At 36.3% G+C, this 20465-nt stretch overlaps 1 protein-coding gene and 3 non-coding genes across 15 annotated transcripts; all 4 read right to left on the minus strand.

The window, feature by feature from the left end:
• Positions 1–384: 384 nt before the first annotated feature.
• Positions 385–581, minus strand: LOC148265808 (U2 spliceosomal RNA). The gene has a single exon (XR_015820832.1). It is a non-coding gene; the product is annotated as a U2 spliceosomal RNA (small nuclear RNA).
• A 4338-nt stretch (positions 582–4919) lies between these two features.
• Positions 4920–5227, minus strand: LOC148265809 (signal recognition particle RNA). The gene has a single exon (XR_015819841.1).
• A 1360-nt stretch (positions 5228–6587) lies between these two features.
• LOC148265810 (U2 spliceosomal RNA) lies at positions 6588–6785 on the minus strand. Its single transcript, XR_015820833.1, has one exon. It is a non-coding gene; the product is annotated as a U2 spliceosomal RNA (small nuclear RNA).
• A 1583-nt stretch (positions 6786–8368) lies between these two features.
• On the minus strand, positions 8369–15016 carry PNM1 (Pentatricopeptide repeat (PPR) superfamily protein). Of its 12 annotated transcripts, none has more exons than XR_015819340.1 (4): positions 13285–15016; positions 9562–11173; positions 9102–9227; positions 8369–8619 (listed from the first exon to the last, which is right to left on the minus strand). XR_015819340.1 is itself a non-coding variant. In XM_088220458.1 (2 exons), the coding sequence occupies exon 1, from the start codon at positions 14842–14844 to the stop codon at positions 13330–13332; it is 1515 nt and encodes a 504-aa protein (XP_088076584.1). In that variant the 5' UTR covers positions 14845–15015; the 3' UTR covers positions 8908–9227; positions 13285–13329. The 12 variants fall into 12 exon arrangements, 1 of the variants encoding a protein (XP_088076584.1); XR_015819335.1 differs by having other exon boundaries at positions 9399–11173; XR_015819342.1 differs by lacking the exon at positions 8369–8619 and having other exon boundaries at positions 8908–9227; positions 9399–10850; positions 11067–11173; positions 13329–15016.
• Between the last annotated feature and the right edge of the window lie 5449 nt (positions 15017–20465).

Raw genomic sequence — 20465 nt, forward strand, 5'->3', positions numbered from 1 at the left:
GTTCATATTCAATCTTCTTGTCTTGTTGATGTTTTCATTTTTTTGAGTGAAGGGCTTTCTAAACTGGTTGTAATAATACACGGCAATCAATCAGCTGTTGTGTGGAGGTGGTAGTCCCCATTGCCGCGGCTCTTTTTCTTTCTCCAGCAGTTGAGCTTCCTTCATTCTGACTTCTCGAGCTCACATACAGTAGATATCAGAATATGGAGGTGAGTACGGAAAGATCAGACCTCCGGATTTTTTTCAGAGGTTCCAGACGCACTGGAGATAGTCAGAAATTGCTTACTAGAGATCAGATGAGAACTAGAGGATATCTGTAAACCCTCACCAACTTTACTGTTCTATAAGTTTTAACTTAAAGAACCAAATTTTCACTTAGAATTGGTGGGGTGCGCCAGGGTTCTTACTGTAGTGCAACGCATGGACGACGCTCGAAGGACCCAATAGCAAGCTATTGTGTTGGCCCTTCCCCCTATAGAAATTAATTTAATATCATGTGAGTCAATGACTCACGTATCAGATATTAAACTGATAAGAACAGATACTACACTTGATCTTAGCCAAAAGGCCGAGAAAGGTATGAGTTGATCATGTCTCTAATTCTGGTTTTATGGTGCGCGTTTACCATCCCAATCGTTCTCCCATTCCACGTGGGACAAACAAACTCTTGAAATACTGTATTCACTTTCTTAACTCCACCATCCAATACCCCTCTACATCTTCACCAAATTAACCACCCAAAACCAACTTGTTACCTTTTTATTCTTTTTAGGCCATATCTACGCCTATTCGCACTCCCTAATTCGTCTTAATTCCTTGTTTTAAGCCATTCTTTCTCTACTTATTTTACACACCAATATCTGAGGAAGAGAAAAGGTTTAAAGGTTTAATTTCCTTATTAAGTATAGAATTTTTTCTAAATTTCTTTAGGCCATATCTTCCCCTACACACACTCCCTAATTTGTTATTTAACGTGTTTTTTATCTACTTAAATTCTCGTCATTAATTTTTTTTTTTAAAAAATAGCACTAAAAAGAAAAATTAAATTAACTAAAATGCTTTTTTAAACCCATTTTAAACCTCCAAGCAACATCAAATAAACAACCATATCATGCACAATGCGATGAAAATAGAAATGAGATTGAACCTTCATTACAAACAATTTCAGTTAACTCCAATTTTAAATACTTAAACCACTAACACAAAGAGTTAAGCAGTAAAAAACAGTCCCAAAATGTAGTGAAACTAAAAAATGGTAGACAATTATGAAAAAAAAAGAAATTAAAAAGAGTATATGGAACAGCTTGCAAAACATCTTTTACAAAATATCATTTTACCTAACATAATGTTATTGCATGAGAGTGGTAACACTTGAGTAAACAATGTGTTCTAAGTATTTTATAATGAACCCCTAACTTACTCTATCATATCTCTATTATAAGAGTTTGAATTTGAGCAATATCTAATTCAATTTTCAAAGAATCTTAACATATGACAAGAAATAAGTCATGGGTAGTCATGTTCACATATGAGTTATTCTATATATGTTTTTTGCATAACCTATTTTTTTCATCTCATATTATTTATCTATTTATATGCTTATACCATATGTATTTCAGTACTCTCTAGACTTCTTTCCCTCCACCTTCTTTTGCCTCCCTCTTTTTCTCCTCCTATGTTGTTAGTTTGTGACTCTTAAGCTTTTTCTCTTCTGGTCATTATTTGGAAGTAGAAGGGAGACCCAAAGAATGATGTAGAATACTGATATTGGATGGAAGAAAATTCATGCTTATAGGGCCTTTTTTTTGCCTTGAGTTTTTGAATTCAAGATAGGTCTTTTGTTTACTAAATGTTTAGTTTATGTTGTTCTGTTACGCTTTAGAAAAACTTGAATAGATTTTTAATGAAGGATTGAATCTAGCCATAACTAGACTAACGAAGATGTGTTTGGCTTGAGTTGTAAAAAGAACTAGAAATAGAAGATAGAAGTTGATTTTGAGCGAGTTTCGTATTTATGCATGTTGTTTAATGATTTTTTTCGATTTATATGAGGTTTTATTTAAGTGGAACTGTCAAATATATTTTTTTATTTTCTTTATCATTATTAGTAGGACAAATTACTATTTTAGTTCCCAAACTTCAGCTCAATTTTCATTTCACTTCTTATTGTTTTTTTTGCTATAAAATAATTTTAAATTTTTTTTTATTTTTTTAAAAAAAAACTAAGTCCTTTAACTTTTAGCTAGAAAAACTAAAACTGAAATATGTTGTATTTGGTAAAAAAAAAAATTATTATATCATCATGAATCTCTCTGTCTCCCGTCTTTTACTTCTTATACTCTTGCAATTTCATAACTATTATAGTTAAAAAAAAAATGATAAAAATTTTAATAGAAGAAATTTAAATTAAAAAAGCATAACTAAAAATAGAAAACAAAAGTGCAAATGAAAAAGTAAAAGGAAATTGAGGCTATATGCTCTTTGAGCTTATTCAACCCTATAATCCATTTTTATTTTCCAAATCTGAGAAATCATCTAAAATGAAAAAGCAATAAAAAAGAAAAAATTACTACAATCAAAATTAGAGTATTACGAAATTTTCTTAAAATAATTTATTTTTATTTTTTAAATATTAGGATTTGAAAAAGTAAGTTGGGATCGTTATTAGTCCTTTTCCAAATAGGATCAAATAGTAAGTATTGCACTGATTCAATTATCAGAAATTTCAATGTAATGAAGTAGAAGGTATTACGTACCTGCCATTTGACATAACTAATTAATTTAATATGGTTCGTTACAATTTTTTATAAACTTAATTACTATTGAAGTATGTAACTATAACATTTATTCATAAGTAAATTTTAATAATTAATATTTACATATCATCGTATTAGAAAAAAAAAATTAAATATGGTAAAAAAATAAAAGAAGAAATAAATAAGGTTAAGGATTCTGGTTCTGATCCACTAGTTTCGTTCTTTGATGCTCACCTTCGTTCAAGAAAGCTCGAAGCCTCGTCAAGAACCATTATCAATTATCAATTCACTTACCAAAGTCATCTCCTCTCTTAGTTGCTCTTTCTTTATTGTCTCAATCTCTCTCTCCTCACACTCCCCCATCCTCTATTTGTTCTCAACTTCCTTCCTAGCTCTCAACCCTCTTTCTCATCTCGACACCCTCACATAATAATTACTCTTAGTTTTAAAGGTCTCTCGGTGATTCTTAGATGTCAATAATGTGTAATTCTCTAAAAACCAATAATAATAATAATAATAATTTTATACGTACTTCATATTACTTAAGATGGGAAGAAGTTAATAAGTCTAAAGATTGGTTTAACATTTTGCATATTATAGAAAATGTGATCAACCTCCATCCATATTCTGTCAATTAGAATTTAATTTTTTTTTTTTTTAGAATTTTTATAAGATAAGAGAATTTTTGTTTATATTTGTTGACTCTAACCCTGCGACTTTAAAAATATACTTCATAGGATAAGGGAATCACATGTTTACTCAGCATGTAAAATGTAGTTCTTCAACTTTCTCCCAATCTGGGAATTAAATTTTCTTACAAAAATTTTTCAAGTCTATAATATTTTTTATTAAAATTTATTATCTTATTAATGAATATATAACTAAATTTTAAGACTTATTTAACGAAAATGATCATCGTTAAATTTTTAAAAAAATAAAATAAAATTATATCAATAAATATTTAATATAATAACTAAATACTTGAACAATTTACGAATTAGAAAAGTTTTACATAACAGTTGACACTTTGCTAATTTATAAACAAAATCTCTTTCTGCATTCAAATATCAATTCATTCAAGTTTTTAAGGACAACTAAAGCTTACTAGATGGCAATAACGTGTAACACTGTAAGAATTTAGGTATACTGCATCTACCTCAAAGCATGTAAATATTAAACAAAATTGTTCTAACACTGAGTCCTAAATACAAGAGAAAATTTTGATGTTTTAGTTAGTGATATCCTGTTAGATCAAAGAAATGTTGAAATGAAAATAATTATCAAAACGTTAGCCGAATAAATAAATAAATAAATCAACGTTGAAAAATTGATTGAGTTCCTGTCCAGTTAACCATTTTCCAGAAATTGATCTTCAAAGAGTAAGTTACGTACTTTAAGAATCAATTTGTTATTTTCTTTTTTTGTACTTCTAGACTTTATTTCAACGAAAAAATATCTAAAAGTACGTAAAGAATATTTTAAATAGTAAAATTCAGTATCCAGCGGAGGAGGAGAAATGAGAATCAGACTCAAATATTTGAACCTGCTATTCACTATCCAGTCCCCAGTTAAGTTCTGAAGTAATCATTTTCTGCCAAAAGATATAAAAACATTTCAAAACCCAGACTTATCTCAGGCTGCATAATCTATCTAAAGGAGAATAAGTCAAACCACCATTAATTTGCAGTTTATCGTACATCATCATGTTCATATCATTTGATTAACGAAACAGAAGGAAGAATAATCCATTATCACGTTCATGTTATCCAGTCAGGTAAATGGCCCAAAAAGATGCAAAAAGTTATTCTGTTCTTTCTAGTATACTCAAATTCCATCCTCCAACAAAACTCAAAAGGAAGCAATTTGAAATAAATTACAACTTTGCCGCAGAAAAAAGGAATGCCCTCTTTTTTTATCTCGACTCTTCTGCTTCTTCAATTCCAGCCGCTGTTTTCTTCTCCCTTTTTCCCTCCTCTGTTTCGCCTCCTGCAGCTCCCTCCTCAATAAAATAAAATAAAAAAACCCACTTATTGTTGAAACCATTACCCAAAACCATCATCATTGTGAGCAGAGATTCTGTCTGTTTCCCTTTACTTCACGCCCCTATCCTTGCCATTGCCAGTGTTGTCACCTGCTGATGAGCCCAAAAAATAACCAGGTAAAAAAGATGGTTGTTATATTGAGCACAGCCCATCAGGCGTTATTGGACATACAGAGTACCGACCCGTAATCCTTCCACTGAAGAGAGCGGGAGGTTTTCGTTGCTCTGTTTCCAGCCTCACGCAGTCCCCTCCTCTCTAAGAGTTGAGAGACCCAAGCCTACGCGGCTCGACCTCGACAACTCAACTCTCCTCTTGGAACGGGCGGGCCAGCATTTGAACCCTCCTAAAGGTCAAACCTTTGGACCGCACCAAACTCCAACCACCTTTGTGCCCCTACTTAGGTGATAAGCCTGCGTTGCCAGGCTCGGCTCTGACCAGCTGCTACGCATCGATTTTATAAAAATATCATTTCTTCTACCAACGGAAGATGTGGGATTCGGAAGGACATTCGCTTACGCAGACTATGACCAGCTTATGTACTTTCCTAAATTTCGTGTTCGTGTGTATGGTTTCCTAACTTTGCAAGAAGGTTTCTATGTGGGTTAAGGTTTAGATTGTGGTTTTGATTCAGTTATTTTTCTTTATGTTGATGAGAATGTTTGATGATTTATCGCGTGTAGAAGAATCAAGGAGGAGTCTTTTTCAAGTTCCTGAACTTGTTTGGTGCTATCTTCTTATTGGTATACCATACATATATACATACACATTAACACAAACACATATACATATATATGTAAAATATATACACGTGTTCATCCCAGCTTGGAAACAGGCTCTCACATGTACTCTTTTTTCAATCTTCTTGTGGATCTGTTGATGTTTTCATTTTCCAAAGAAGTGAAGAATTGGCTATAAACCGTTAGTAGTTGTGCGGAGATGGATCTGGTAGTCTCCGTGGCCGCAGCTCTTTTCCTTTCTCCAGCAGCTGAGCTTCCTTCGTTTTCTCACTTCTCAAACCTGTAAACTTTGTCTAAATTAATAATTTCTCGTACTTTTTATTTGATACATTTCATTATTCTAAACAAGCCCGCAACGTAGTAGGAGTCAACACTGCACACAATTATAATCCAAATGTGCAATCAGTAAGAGAAGATCCTAATTCATGTTGAAGTTCCGCATCATGGGAATAAGAGTACCCGGCAGCAGCCTTAGCCCCTAATCTCCTCCTCCGTTCTCCATAAGTTGCAAGAAGAAGAACAAGACCCAGAAAGCATCAATGTCTGGACGAGAGCACCTACAACCCAGGTGAGCACCTCTCTCATCCTCCTCGTGCATACACGTTTTCAGGCGCATAGACTGTTCAGTGAGGTTAGTAACATTCACATCTCAGGTGCATGTTTATTTGTAGATAAAGAGCAACTTTTTTTTCAAAATTTTTGCTGTGATTATTAGAGTTTGGGAGTTTTATTCATGGGGTTTTGTTTTTCTTTTTTGTTTTAGGTAAAATAAATCAAAATAGTTTGGGTTAGTGAAATTTAATACCCATTTTTGTTTAGTACGGCAACATTCAGAGTTTGGCTCATGTGTGCTGGTTGACGTATATTCTAATAATAACAGACGATAAGGTTGGAGCCGACAGCTGTGCGTCGAATGCAAGCAAGAAACATTTGTTACGGGTACGAGTGAGAAATTATTAGTTCATTCTACTTAGTTAAACGAGGTCTACTGTAATAACGAATTAAGTCATCAATAATCATTTAAGGAAGATAAATTTTAACTCTAAGATTTGGTTGGGTGCGTCAGAGTCCTCGCTGTAGTGCAACGCAGAGACAACACTCGAAGGACCCAATAGCAAGCTATTGTAGCGGCCCCTCCCCCTTATAAAAATTAATTTAATATCATGCGAATCGATGACTCACGTATCAGATATTAAACTGATAAGAACAGATACTACACTTGATCTTAGCCAAAAGGCCGAGAAAGGTATGACTTGCTTCCTTGTCCAACTCTTGTGTTATCATGCGCATTTAACATCCCAATCGCGCTTTTATTCCATGCGGGACAAACGCACCCGCGCACAAACTCTTCAATTTCTATCAGGATTCATTTCTTATGTTTTCCTCTAATCCATTCTTAAAATCTACGGTTTTTTATTTCTTTTAAACCCAAATCCGTTGTCCTAAGTTTAAATCCTAACGTCGCCATTGTACGATACACCTCATAACATAGTTTAACGAACCCCAAAATTGAAAAGAAAAACAACAAGAACAAGAAAAAATCAAGCATACAACATCATCTCTACTAACGATCTTAATTCCATAACCATAAATATCCTCCAAAACGTGAGAGGACATACTCTTGATTAATGTCAATAGCCTACTTGGTGATGTAGAGTTTATGGTTGCTATTTTTCTTGCTCTGCCTATGCATAAATGCATATGCCCAATTCTTGAATTAAATAATTATATACCGACCATAGCGTATTATAAGTAATCCAAATATATTTTCAAATTGTTTTAATTTAAAGTATTTTTCAGTCAAAAACTAAGAGAATAACTATTAAAATTTTGTTTTCGAAGTCTGTTGAATAAAAAAATATTTAAATCGTAGAAGAACTTGCTTCTATAACTTAGGATATCTCTTCACTTTATACTTGCAAACCATAATTTTTTTCTAAAAAGATGAGAATGTAATTTTTCATGGTGCGAAAATATTTATTCAAATTATAAAATTTTTTACGTATAGTTTGATTGGTTACATACATGTGTCTTTTCTAAAATCTATTTATTCAAGATAATAATGTGATTGATTATATATATATATATATATATATATATATATATATATAAAGAAGACAACAAATTTTGAAGGTTAATCATTTGGGATGTGCATAGACTTTTTTTTTTTTTGATAAATTGATGGAACCTTTATAAACGTTTATATAAACTTTTTTTCATACTAGTATGAATCAATTGTTTAATAACTCAAATCTTTAAATAATGGAGTTCAGTATTGTAGTAGCTGAAATTATTGTAAACAATATAAAATTATTTATAAACTTTTACTTCTCGTTACACGAAACTTATAACTTTGTGTTATTGTTTTGTTTAATTTTATTTTTTTCATTGACAATAAACTTCAAACTTGAAGCTTGTAACTTCAATACTCTGCCACAACAATGAGGCAAAATATAAACTCATCAAAACACAAAAATGAAATAAGTCACCATTAATCTTATTGTGAGCGTGACCAAAAGTTAAAAAAAAATATATATATATATATATTTATTAGTAAAAATAAAATGTTTGGTCCAGATAAAAAAAGTGTACTGGGTGACATAGGGCTCCTTAATTCTGCGTAAAGATTTTCTATTTTGATTTAAATCAAACTAGAAACATAACCAACCAAGTTAATAGACTAAAATCAACAAATACAAAATTTCAAAAAGTATATACGTACTTTATGACCAGCCCTCCACCTCAAACTCATATTATTTTTTTACCCTTTTAAACCTTATTTAACATCAAGTTAGGTAGGTATCTAAAGCAAGAATTTTTCATACCAAAAAGAAAAAAAAACAGTAAAATCTAATTACTAAAAGTTTTCTTTAAGCCATTTTGCACCTCCAAGCAAAACATCAGATAGCCTACAGTATCACGGCAATGCAGCAAAAATAGAAATGAAAATTTAACTTTTACCATAAACAATTTCAATTAACTTCAATCTAAATATTCAAACCATTGCCATAGAGAGCTGAGCAGTAGAAAGCAATCCCAAAATGCAGTATACATACACACATAAACCGAACCAACGTCATTGTCCTGCATCAGTTCATAACAACATTCTATTCATTAGTAAAATTGTGCATAACTTCATGACGCTGTTTTTTACTTCTTTCGGAAACGTATGTATATGCCCCCGAATTGAATCCAAAGTATCAAAATTTTTGGATAGAAAAACAAATCTAAATGGTCCAATTTAATCCAGCTAGGTTTGGATTGAGGTTGACTCAACTAGGCATTTTTTTTTCGTGTTTGGTTCGATCCCTGTTTAATTCCTACTCGATACTTAGTTCCATTTCTCATACTTGTGTCTTAACATGCATAATATAGAGCATAACTTCTAATGTTTTTGAATTTCTTAATGCTGAGATTCAATTCTTACTCGCAAGGTCAAATTACGTTCCCCACCAAAAACTTCAAAGTGGGAGCAGTTGTAATTATAGTAAGGTGTAATTTGATAATTAAAACTAGGGATTGACTTGGAATTCAACATGGAAAACTAAACCCAGCGCAATACTTACACTAATCAATGGCTAATGCTTCTCTAGAAAGACCAGCTGACATGCTGAAAATGAACTTACAACAGAACAGATATTTGTGTCCGCGAATCTCTAAAGGGATTGAGGACCAAAATGTCATCATCTTTCCTGCAAAAGTAAATTTACCAGCGTGATCAAGGCACAAATGGATCATCACATGGAAAAAGAAAAAGTAAAAGGGAGATTCCCGGAGGCATAATGTAAAAAACTACTCAAGAACAAACATAACGAAATAGAATAACAAGCCAAAGAAGAAAAAAAAAAGAATATCATACGAACATTCTTCATTCTCGATGACCAAATCCCATCAAATCTCTTCAAACAAAATGCCAAAAAATATCACAAAGAGGACTCTTAAAAACTGAATCAGTAAAGAATAAAGTTAGAATAAATGAAAGATAAAACATTGAAGCTTTAGAAACAACTCTTCCTGATACCCTACCATGGGGTGTATATCCATAAGGAACATATGGAAAAATAACTGCAAGAAGTCCATTCAAGTCAAGAAGAAAAAGCTTCTTCTGCACACAATCTGCACATGCTCTTCCCAAAAAATAGCCTCTTCCAGATTTGTTTCCAATCTCTCCTCTCCTTGGATGTGAGTTCACCATCTAAACCATTTGAAATGCATTTCTTCTGCAGAATACTTTCTGAAATTTGTGCTGATGTACCATGGCTACCTTCCAGTTCCTGGTCTAACTTAGCCTCAGAAATGCCAGTTGCATGTTGCCCATATGAATGGTCTTGCAAAGTCCGCGGCAAATCCTGCTCCTCAGGAGCTTTTGAACCATTAACAGAGAAATTAGAGGACATTCCACTTTCACCATGATTTATTCTAATTGTTTTGTTCTTCCTCTGGTTGGTTTCAACATTTTGTATGTTAGGCAAAGTGTGGTCAACCCTGGCATCAACATCTTGTTGACTAGGATTATTAAATTCTTTGGAGAAACAATTTCATGAGATAAGAGAATTTTCTTTTGTTCTTGATGAATTCAAACCTGCAACTTTAAGAACATACTTCCTGTCATTCTTGCTATCATAGTTTGCTTCATTATTCTCTTAGGATCATAATGGTTACCCCAATGCGCGAGCCTTCATTCTTTTCCTTGCACAAACTAAACTTGTGTTGAGCTCTGATATTTGAGGCTCAGAATATTCCAAGATTGGTTCGTTTGCATAAATGTACTGGCAAAGCATCCTTCCTTACAGAATTTTCTTCCTCTAACATTTTTTTTATCATCATTTTCAAGGGCACTATAATTGTTTTCCTTCAGTTTCTTTCTTTTTCTCTCTTCTGGTGGATGCCTTAATTCTGGGTAGCCCATTTCTGAATCAATCTGCAGGCCAATATCAATCAAATCCTCCATTACAAGGGGAGTAATCTTAACTGAAGAAGGATCTTCATCACTGCAACTCATATCATTATCTTCGGAGGCATTCTCCTGTCTCTTCTTTTGCTTCATTCCTGTCCTCTCTTCTGGTTGATTGCTTAATTCTGAGTCAATATCAATTTTACCAATTAGAGACGTATCTCTGTATCATTATTAATGCTTTCATGATTTTGTTTGCAGTGACATGTAATGTAACATGCACTTACCCACAGATTCCAGTTTCTCAGACCTGAAGCTGTTACATCTCCACCTCATTTTTCTAAATCCTATAATCACTTCTTGTCCAAATTGCTCCTCTCGCTCCTAGAGCAAGGACAATTTTGACATGCAAGCCCATTTCCTGATATGCAACTTACTTCAGAGGCACTTAAATACAGAACAAGTTTCATTTATTAATTAGATATATGACTCTTAATTTAGTAAGAGTGTATTTATTGTGTTCTCTCATTCAAATGCTGGCTCTTGCTTCAAAATAAGGTAAATAGAGTTTGTGCTTGATCCACATATCCAATCTGCCGAACTTGACATATAAAAGTAGAGAACTTGTTGCAGTTACCTAACAGCTTCCAGACCTGGAGCCTAATGCAGGAGCTTTTCAGATATCAACCGAAGCTTGATGGGGAAGACTAATCCAAAAACACCCACTAGCCCTTGTTGAGTACACTGGCATGCAAAGTTCAACTACAAGAGTTATTGGCATGTCAAGATTTCCATTACAAATTTCAACTATCTGGTTAACTACACACAATAGACCCTTGCTGTTCAATATCTCAATCTCAATAATGTCATCCCAGTGCCCAACTTTGCCTACAGGCCTCTCATCCCTTGCCAATCGCAAAGTAAGCCCATGTTACAAATCCAATTCCAAATTCTTGTTCATTTCTAATAATCTATGCTAACTTGCACCACCAAGAATCTTACAAGAAATGCATATGGATTTTAGCTAGCTCAATACTTGGCAATGCAGATGACAGTGGAATGTTTATGGTATGCAATTCTTCAGTGGTATTAAACACAAGCTGGCCATGTGGGAATCAGCAAATAGAAATGAATTTTAAGAAAGATATTAATACATTCACATTAACTCTTTCACATTTAGACTTGATTTCGTTTGGAATGACATGAGGATTTGCATTTATTCAAACAAAACCACTAATTTAACTTGTCTTGCTATGATTGTGTTAAAAAGCACTCCTATGTACTTTCTCTTGGGAGACACAAGTACTTTCAGTGGGTGAAATATGGTACAAGAACTCCAGTGTTGCTAAAAAAATAGTTCTTACACAAAATGTCGGATCACCTTCTTACTATTTTCGTTATCCATATTGCAATTGGATCAAAAAGTTGGTGGTTAGATGGTTATCACCATTTTTTTTATGATTGTGTTAAATGCAATTCTATTTTTTTTATCACCATTCATTAGCCCATTGGGGAACGTATGTGATTTCATATTTGAGAACACATCAGGAGAGAAGTGAGTATTTGATTGAATAAAAAGGGACTAAAAGAGAGTTAGAAGTAGGCTAAAGTGAAAAACTTCAGTGCAAAAAGAAGGCTTGTACGTTAAGCAGTTCAAATACTGACATGACATATTACTTGAAGCTCAATTGAGCTGTTGTATATACATGTGAATAAGTATATACAACAGCAGTTTTTGGTGCCTTGTTAATATATACCATACTTTTTATTTTTTTAAAAAAAGTATATACAATAGCAGTATATCTGAAGGGAGCTATCATTGAGCTACTAGTGTTCAGGATCTCTCAGAAAATCCCATAACAGTAACACAGCCATTACCGCTAACATCATTTTCTGTCAAAGTTCTTCTTCAAAATCAAGCAACTCAATTAATATTTTTTCAAAAGAAAAAAGGTGCATTTGATGTTGTATTTATACTAGAGGAACGTATCATACAGATGAAGTGAAAGTATCATCATTTTAGGCACCTAACAGTGATCTATTCCTAACAAAAGAACACGAGCTTGCTTTGAAGAGCCTGTGGTTGAGTGGCCGCATAACAAGGGAAGTAAGAGATTAAAAGGGAAGGAGGGCAAACAGGTTGCTGACTTCTGAGAAGAAACCTCAAATGGCTCAAACAAGTTTGCAAGACTAAATCAAATAACAAACGTATTTTTTGTAGGTTCTTTAGTTTAAGTTTTCTTTCCTAGATTTTTATTCAATTAAGGAGAATTCTAAAGCTTATGTCATTGAGAGAATCACAGTTAAATTTAAGTTTTCTCACAATTGATAAGTTCCAAACAAGAGAAAATAAAGTTATTTTCTTTTTCCTACTCTCCATTCTCCTCCATCCAAACAGACCCTAAGTATATTTCCATGATGAAAATATAAGATATGCATAACCACCATGCCCAACAGATAAAATCAAATAACATAAAGCAACAGCTCAAGACATTAGTAGCTCTGGCTTTCTCTATAGAACTTGTTCTTAATGATCTTTACAAAACTAAAATAACAGTTTAGTTGAAGATGTCTCTTTCTCTTTACCAGTTATGCTGGCAATAAAACTAAACTAATGCACACGCTAATTTGACCAGACCACTGATACTTCTGAATTTCAAGATAAATCCGTTTATGATTTTTAATTTTAACTTTCTGGGGAAAAGGATAAGAGATTCTTATAAAGCAGTATATTGAGTGTCTGAACCAAAATCTTATTTCTAATGTCTCCATGGATAGTGCAAAATTAGAAAATATTAAGACAATACAGAAGGATCAACTTTGAAGAAAGGAACTCAAATCAACTTTTTCCATACCTCTAGATAATTGTTGAAATTTCAAAAGTAATATTCAGACATACATCAAGCAGCTTGCCTCCTCAATGGCTTCTTTACAAAACTTAATCGAATTTGCTTAAGCCGTCTCCTCTTCCTTGCCATTTTCTCGGGCAAAGTCTCCCTCTTCCTCTCCTTCTTCACAGCTTTCACCTTCTTCTTCATGAATCTTGAGTCAACCCCATACTCTTTAGGCGACACTGGCAAGCCATTTTTTGAGGCTTCATTATAAAGGGCATTGGCTCTATCAAGTCGATTATGAGCACACCACTTCTCCATCAACAGATCATAAGTCTTGATCCCTGGCTTGCACCCGTCCTGCTTCATCTTCTTGAAAACAGTCATAGCATGATCAAGCCTCTCAATTCCACACAATATCTTCAGAAACCCATAATAAGCTTTCTTATCAAGCGCATCTCCGAACCCAGCTGACTTCATTCTATCAATCATTTCATCTCCTTCCCCAACTCTCGCTGCCTGGTACAAGCTCTTGATTAGAATGAGAAACGTTGTGGCGTCAGGATAACAACCCCATTCTCCCATTCTGTGGAACAGTTTCATTGCCTCTTCTGTCCTCCTGATCTTACACAAGTTGGCAATCAGCACATTGAATGTCTCAACATTTCTCGGAACTCCATAGAAGTCCATATCAAGCAACACCTTATCAGCCTCTGAGGAAAGGCGAAATGGATCCTTTTTCCGGCAAAGCTTACAGACACAATCAAGGATGGCGTTGTACGCCATGGTTCCAATCTCGAATCCTCCTCTGTACATTTCCCCAGCGAGCCTCTTAGCTTCATCAAGTTTCCCATCAACGCACCAACCCTTGATCAGCAAATCACATATCTTCTCATCAGGGAATATCTCATTGGCCAAATTATTTACCATTTTCTCCGCATAACTAGCGTATCCATTCTCGCAAAGCTTCTCCACGACCAGCGTTAGCGATTCCCTATCGCGCTTAAACCCATAATCGTTCTCCATGCTCTCGAAAAAGCCGACAACCTGTGTAGGCCGACCCGCCCGCACCATCCTGTCGATGGCGGACAGTAGGGACTTAGCGCCCGCAACAGTCTTGTTAGCAACTAAAAGATCATGGATCGCCTTGAAATCATTGCGGCGGCCGAAGTAATCGACGAAAAAGGACACTGTTTCGTCCGTGTGAGCGAAGCTAGGATTTGAGACCAGCCACTGGTTAAATCCTAAAACCGAACGGCCCGCTTCCGGAGCAAGATTAAGCGTGTGCTGGACCAGGGTAGAAGTTGGAGTGATGTGGGAGAAGCCGAGCTGGAGATTTTGGGAGATGGATAGAGGGTCTAGAGTAGGGTTTTTGAGTAGTTCTTCAGAGAGAGAAGCCGCGAAGCTTTGAATTTCAGGGCTTGTGACGGATTGAGTGGAGAATGGCAAGGTGAATCTGGTGAAATTGGTGGCGCCAAAACGGGGGAAAAGTGAGGGTTTAAGGTGAAGGAGGAGAGGGTTTTGCCGAGTCTGAGCATGAGACAAGGAGATTGATCGAAGAATTAATCTAACTAGCCGCGGCATTGTTAAGAAAGAAATTGTATTCCGGCTTTGGAAAAGCCAGCAAAGTGAGTTGCAGGAGAAAGATGAAATCGGCAAAGTAGATGCTTCGGAATGAATCGCAGGAGGAGGAAGACGAAATTTTCGAAACCCTACCTGACGAAGGAGGAAAGCGGAATTGGCGAAAAATAAAAAGATAAAAAATAAAAACTTTTAATTTTTAGCTTCAACGGTCAAACTGTATTTTGGTAATCAATTAGAATATGTTATGGTTAATAATTCAATATTAAGATCACTTTTAATTATATTTTTTAATTATCAAATATGTTTCATTCATGTATTAATTATAATCAACTATTTGTTTATATTGTCATAAAAATAAAAATAAGGAGGAAATTATATTAAATAAATTTTAAAAAACATTATTATATTTAGTATATAAAGAATATTATTTGACGGTTGCATATAATGTGAAAACCACCTTTGTTTTAGAGTGTGTTAAGTATGATTGGCTGAAAATTTAGTAATTCCAACAAAAAGAAATTTTAGACGAAAATATGAATTATTTTTATTTTATTTTTAATAGAAAGAAATAAAAAATTATAGATATATTGTTTTAAAAGAAAAATATTCAAATCATTAGTGTAACACCCAATTATTTTTTATTATATTTTATTTTTATTATTTCTATATATATATATAAATATATGTTAATTAAATTTAATTTATTTTAATTTGATAAAATGAAAATAATATTAATAATAATAATAAAAAGGGTGAAAAAATAATTGAGCATTTAATTGAAAATAATTTTGGGAGAAATGAGTGAAAATTTGGGTTCTGCGAGTATTTTTAAAAGAAAAATTAGAAAACGGAGTCAAAAAACAATGTAGAAAAGTTACACCACGTTAGCTATCCGGTCACTAGCCCCGACCAACCAGGACACGCCAGGTGGCAGAGACGCTGACGCATGAGGCCACGCGAGGGGAGCCACGTGGGCGATCCGCGTGCGCGCTGTAACACCCAATTTATTTTAATATATATTAAAATTTTAATTTAATTTTTTTTAATATTAATATTTAATTTATAAGGTTTTAATTTAATTTAATGAAAATAAAAATAATAATAATGATAAAATAGGGTAAAATTATTTTTGGGATTTAATTGAAATTGATTTTGAAAAAAATAGGTAAAAATTTGGATTTTAGAAGTGTTTTTGAAAAGAAAATCAGAAACCGGGGGGGTCAAAACGACATTTAGGAAAGTTGTGCCACATCAGCAGCCCCGACCAATCAGAACACGCCACGTAGTAAGGAAGCTGACGCTGGAGACCACGCGGGACGGAACCACGTGAGCGATCCGCGTGCACGCGATCGGACGACCCAGATCTCACGCGTGCGGACGACCCAGATTGAATCACGCACGGACGGCCCAGATCGCATCGCAATGGATGGCCCAGATTTATTTTTATCTTAATCGCGATCGGACGACTCAGATTAAATCGTGATAGACGACTGAGATTAAAAGGGGAAGGTTATAAATAACCTCACCCACACCCGACCCCAAACCCTAGCCGCCAGTAACCTCGCAGGAGAAGAAGAACCAGTTGCCGGAGGAGCCGGCCGCCACCCGCCACCGCACCGAAGGGTTTTCCGACAGTCAAAGAAGGTAAATTTTCTCTCATTGGCTCGTTTTTCGATACTGAATCCACCCATGGCCAAATCGGAGCCAAACCAAAATTTCGATATTGGCAAAAAAGGGACCCTGGGTCTGATTTGAGGTTTTTTGGGACACGTACAGGTACCAGTAGTGCCTTTCAGTTTCCCAGAGAAAATTCAGGGAATTTAGGGACAGCCCGTAAGTACATTGTAGAGCCGATTTCAAACCCCGAAAACAAGTAAGGATTTCTCACCCTATTTCCTATCACGGTATTAAAGCTCAATAAATAATAAAACAGCATTTCGTGAATTAATAGATATATATAAATAATTAAGGTTGCTAATGGAGCTCGAGTTTGATATATTTTTGGTCAGTTGCTGTTTTAGTTATTTTACAGTTTTAAATACAGTATGGTATCTGATGTGTTTATTTTATGGTTATGTATGCATGAATCATGATTTCCTTTATTATGGTTTGAATTATGGTGAACCCATTGTTGTGTTATTTTGTTTGGTGTTCATTATTAGTTTACGTGTTTGTGTATGATTGGATGATTGAGATCAAAGAAAATGGAAAAAATGTTATGTGAATTGATAAATAGATAATTTGGACAGCCTAACTAGATATCCTGGGAGATAGTGGACGAACCGGGTCCGTAGGGAACCCTACCGGGAACGTGGTCTCTCATATCGGACAAGGTATAGAGACCTTATGTATTTTGGCGCCCATACCAGACGGGGTATGGGAACGGCCCGTTTCACCCTCATACCAGATAGGGTATTGAGGTTTATGGTTTTGGCGCCCATACCGGACGGGGTATGGGGACGGCCCGTTTCACCCTCATACCGAACGGGATATTGAGGTTCATGGTTTTGGCGCCCATACCGGACGGGGTATGGAGACGGTCCTGGAATCAAGTTATTAATGTTAATGGTTCACGTGTAGCGGGGACCCCCTATGGATCCCCGTGGATACTAATAGGCTGGTAAAAGAGGAGAATTGTTGTCTTATTTTTGAAGTGCAAAAGTATAACATGTGCTATGTTACAAAGTGTGTATGATTTTATGATGGTTATAATGTTATTGTTTTCATATGTTATTTTCATGAATCTCAACGAGGTAAGTGAACAGTAAAGGTTTTTATTATTAATAAATAAGTTTGTTATAAATTATGCTCCATTGGTCGTTTTTGTTTTCTACTAACCTTTACTTCTGTGGCAGTGAGATAATGTGATGTCTTTACTGGGCTAGTGTACCTCATTCCTTACTTAACCATTTCAGATCAGAAAGACGTGATTCCCGAGCCCGTTCCGCAGGAAGACGGCGAGTTAGACGGCTAAAGATTTTATAGTTCTATTTATAATTTTTATTTCGAGTATTTCTTTTAATTATCTTATTCTTTCATACGTTGAATACGTTTTTGGTTATTGTGTAAGGGATGTTAATCAGAAATTTTTATTTCGCTTCCGCATTTAAAATTTTAATACATACATCTTCATTTAAAATTTCCGGGGCCGTTACAGTTGGTATCAGAGCCGCGTTCCTCGGACTCATCCCTTACACAATAATGCTTAGAGAAATACCCACCGGTAAATTGTTAATCAACTCTTCCGTGTGAAATGCAGGTGCAAAGAAATGAGGAGAGGAAGACCCCCACTAAACCAAGCAGCCCAGGATGGTTCGCTTCGGGAAGATGTGGACAGAATATTTGAGATGCTGGAAAGGATCATGGCCGCCCAGCAAGGTCGAGAGGAGAGAAGGGAGTTACCCGAACCTCCCCCACTACCACGGGTTGAGCCACCGCTACAGCAAGCGGATCCCGAGCCACCCTAGCACGAGCCTGCTCCACCACAGTACCACCTGGAACCACCGCCGCAGTATGAACCAGTGCCCCAGCCACCGTACTACCCGGCACCGCCACAGTACAATCCGGTGCCCCCACCATATCAGCAAGTGCCACCACAGGGCCCCCCAGTCTATCCCCAGCCGGGCCCAGTCCCTCTTCCACGGGACGCAGCTCCTTCCTTAATCGACCCAGGCTACATAGAGAGGTACAGGAGACTGAACCCTTCCACTTTTGCAGGGGGATCCTCTTTTGAAGATGTCCAGTACTAGTTGGCGGAGACTAAGAGAGCTTTCAAGACCATCGGAGTGGTTCCCGAGCAGAGAGCTGCCCTTGCTTCCTACATGCTGGTAGGGGAAGCAGGTCGTTAGTGGGAGCTCAAGCAGACCACCCTGCCTACACCAGCCACTTGGGAGCAGTTCTTAGTGGCCTTCCATGCGGAGTATCTCCTTGAGCACATCCGACACCTGAAGGAGATGGAGTTTGTTCAGCTGGTCCAAGAAAATATGACGGTATCGGAATATGCTCGTAAGTTCTTAGAGTTGGGCCGATACTCCCCGGAAACATTGATGGATGAAGGCAGGAAGGCCAAGAGATTCCAGTGGGGCCTCCGCCCAGAAATCAAGAAACACTTATTGGTACTGGAGTTCAAGACATACTCAGCCGTTCTAGCAAAGGCACAGATTGTGGAGAGGAGTTTCAACACCCGTCCTCAGTCAGCAGGGAGTCACCGACCCTCAGATCCACCCAGCAGACCAGCACCTACTGCACCGGTCCAACCAAATAAGAGGCCCAGACAAGTGATCCAGGCCCCTCCTCAGGCTCTAGGGGCAGCACGTGGAAAGATCTGCCAGCACTGTGGCAAGGATCACAGGGACCGACCATGCTACCGCCTCAACAACACCTGTCGCATATGTGGCAGTGTCCAGCACTATGCGAGAGAGTGCCCGAGGAACCAGAACCAAGGAAGACCTCCTTTTAAGGGCAGGGTTTACAACCTTACCCAGCAGGATGCCGACGCCGACTCGAACGTAGTATAAGGTATGTACATTATCTGTGACCATATTGCTCATGTTTTATTCGACACTGGTGCATCGCATTCATTTGTTTCACATGTTTTTACTTCTAAACTTAATGTATAACTTGATAAACTTGATTCATTGTTGTTTGTGTCTACTGCTGGGGGTGAAACACTATTAAGGGAAGTTCTCTACAAGACTTGTGCCGTGGAGATAGCAAATAGAAAACTGAGTGTAGAGCTGATAGGTTTAGACACGAGAGATTTTGATGTAATCTTAGGAATGGATTGGCTAGCGGCGTATCACGCCACCAAAGATTGCTTTAACAAGAATGTTGTATTTAATCCTCCCAATGAGGAGCCATTTACAAATTAATAAAATTATTTAATACTTATTCCTTGATGGCAAGTTTCCTTAATTTTTTAGTACCTTAATCTTGCTATTTTCTCTAACTAGGCAAGCCTAATAAGGAAATTTGTATCCAAGATATTCCGGTAGTCCAAGACTTTCCAGATGTGTTTTCGGACGAACTACCTGGACTGCTAGTGGACAGGAAAGTTGAGTTCACTATAGACTTACAGGCAGGCACCCAGCCCATTTCGGTTGCTCCTTACCGCATTAGCCGCATTGAGATAGAAGAACTGAGGAAATAGATCACTGAATTGCAAGACAGTAGTTTTATTAGACACAGTGTGTCCCCTTGGGGTGCCGGAGTCACTTTTGCAAGGAAGGGAGATGGAACGTTGAGACTGTGTATTGATTACAGAGGATTGAGCAAGGTTACGGTCAAGAACAAATATCCCCTTCCCAGAATTGATGACCTCTTCGATCAGCTGCAAGGTGTACAGATCTTCTCTAAAATAGACCTGCGATCAGGTTACCATCAGGTGAAGATAAGAACAGAAGACATCCCCAAGACGACTTTTTGAACCAGGTACGGACACTATGAGTTCCTTGTCATGCCATTTGGGCTAACCAACGCCCCGACAATCTTTATGGATCTGATGAACATGGTCTTCAGAGAGTTCTTTGATTAATTTGTTATCGTGTTCATCGATGACATCTTAGTATACTCAAAAAGCAGAGAAGAAGATGCTCACCATCTTGCCCAAGTTTTGCAGGTCC

This window comes from Carica papaya, chromosome 5 (genome assembly GCF_054855325.1).
Source record: "Carica papaya isolate Zhongbai chromosome 5, ASM5485532v1, whole genome shotgun sequence".
NCBI classification, from domain to species: Eukaryota; Viridiplantae; Streptophyta; class Magnoliopsida; order Brassicales; family Caricaceae; genus Carica; species Carica papaya.

Bases quoted from the DNA above. Each gene is read 5' to 3' on its own strand.
- PNM1 (XM_088220458.1), bottom strand. From the start codon at position 14,844: ATGCCGCGGCTAGTTAGATTAATTCTTCGATCAATCTCCTTGTCTCAT.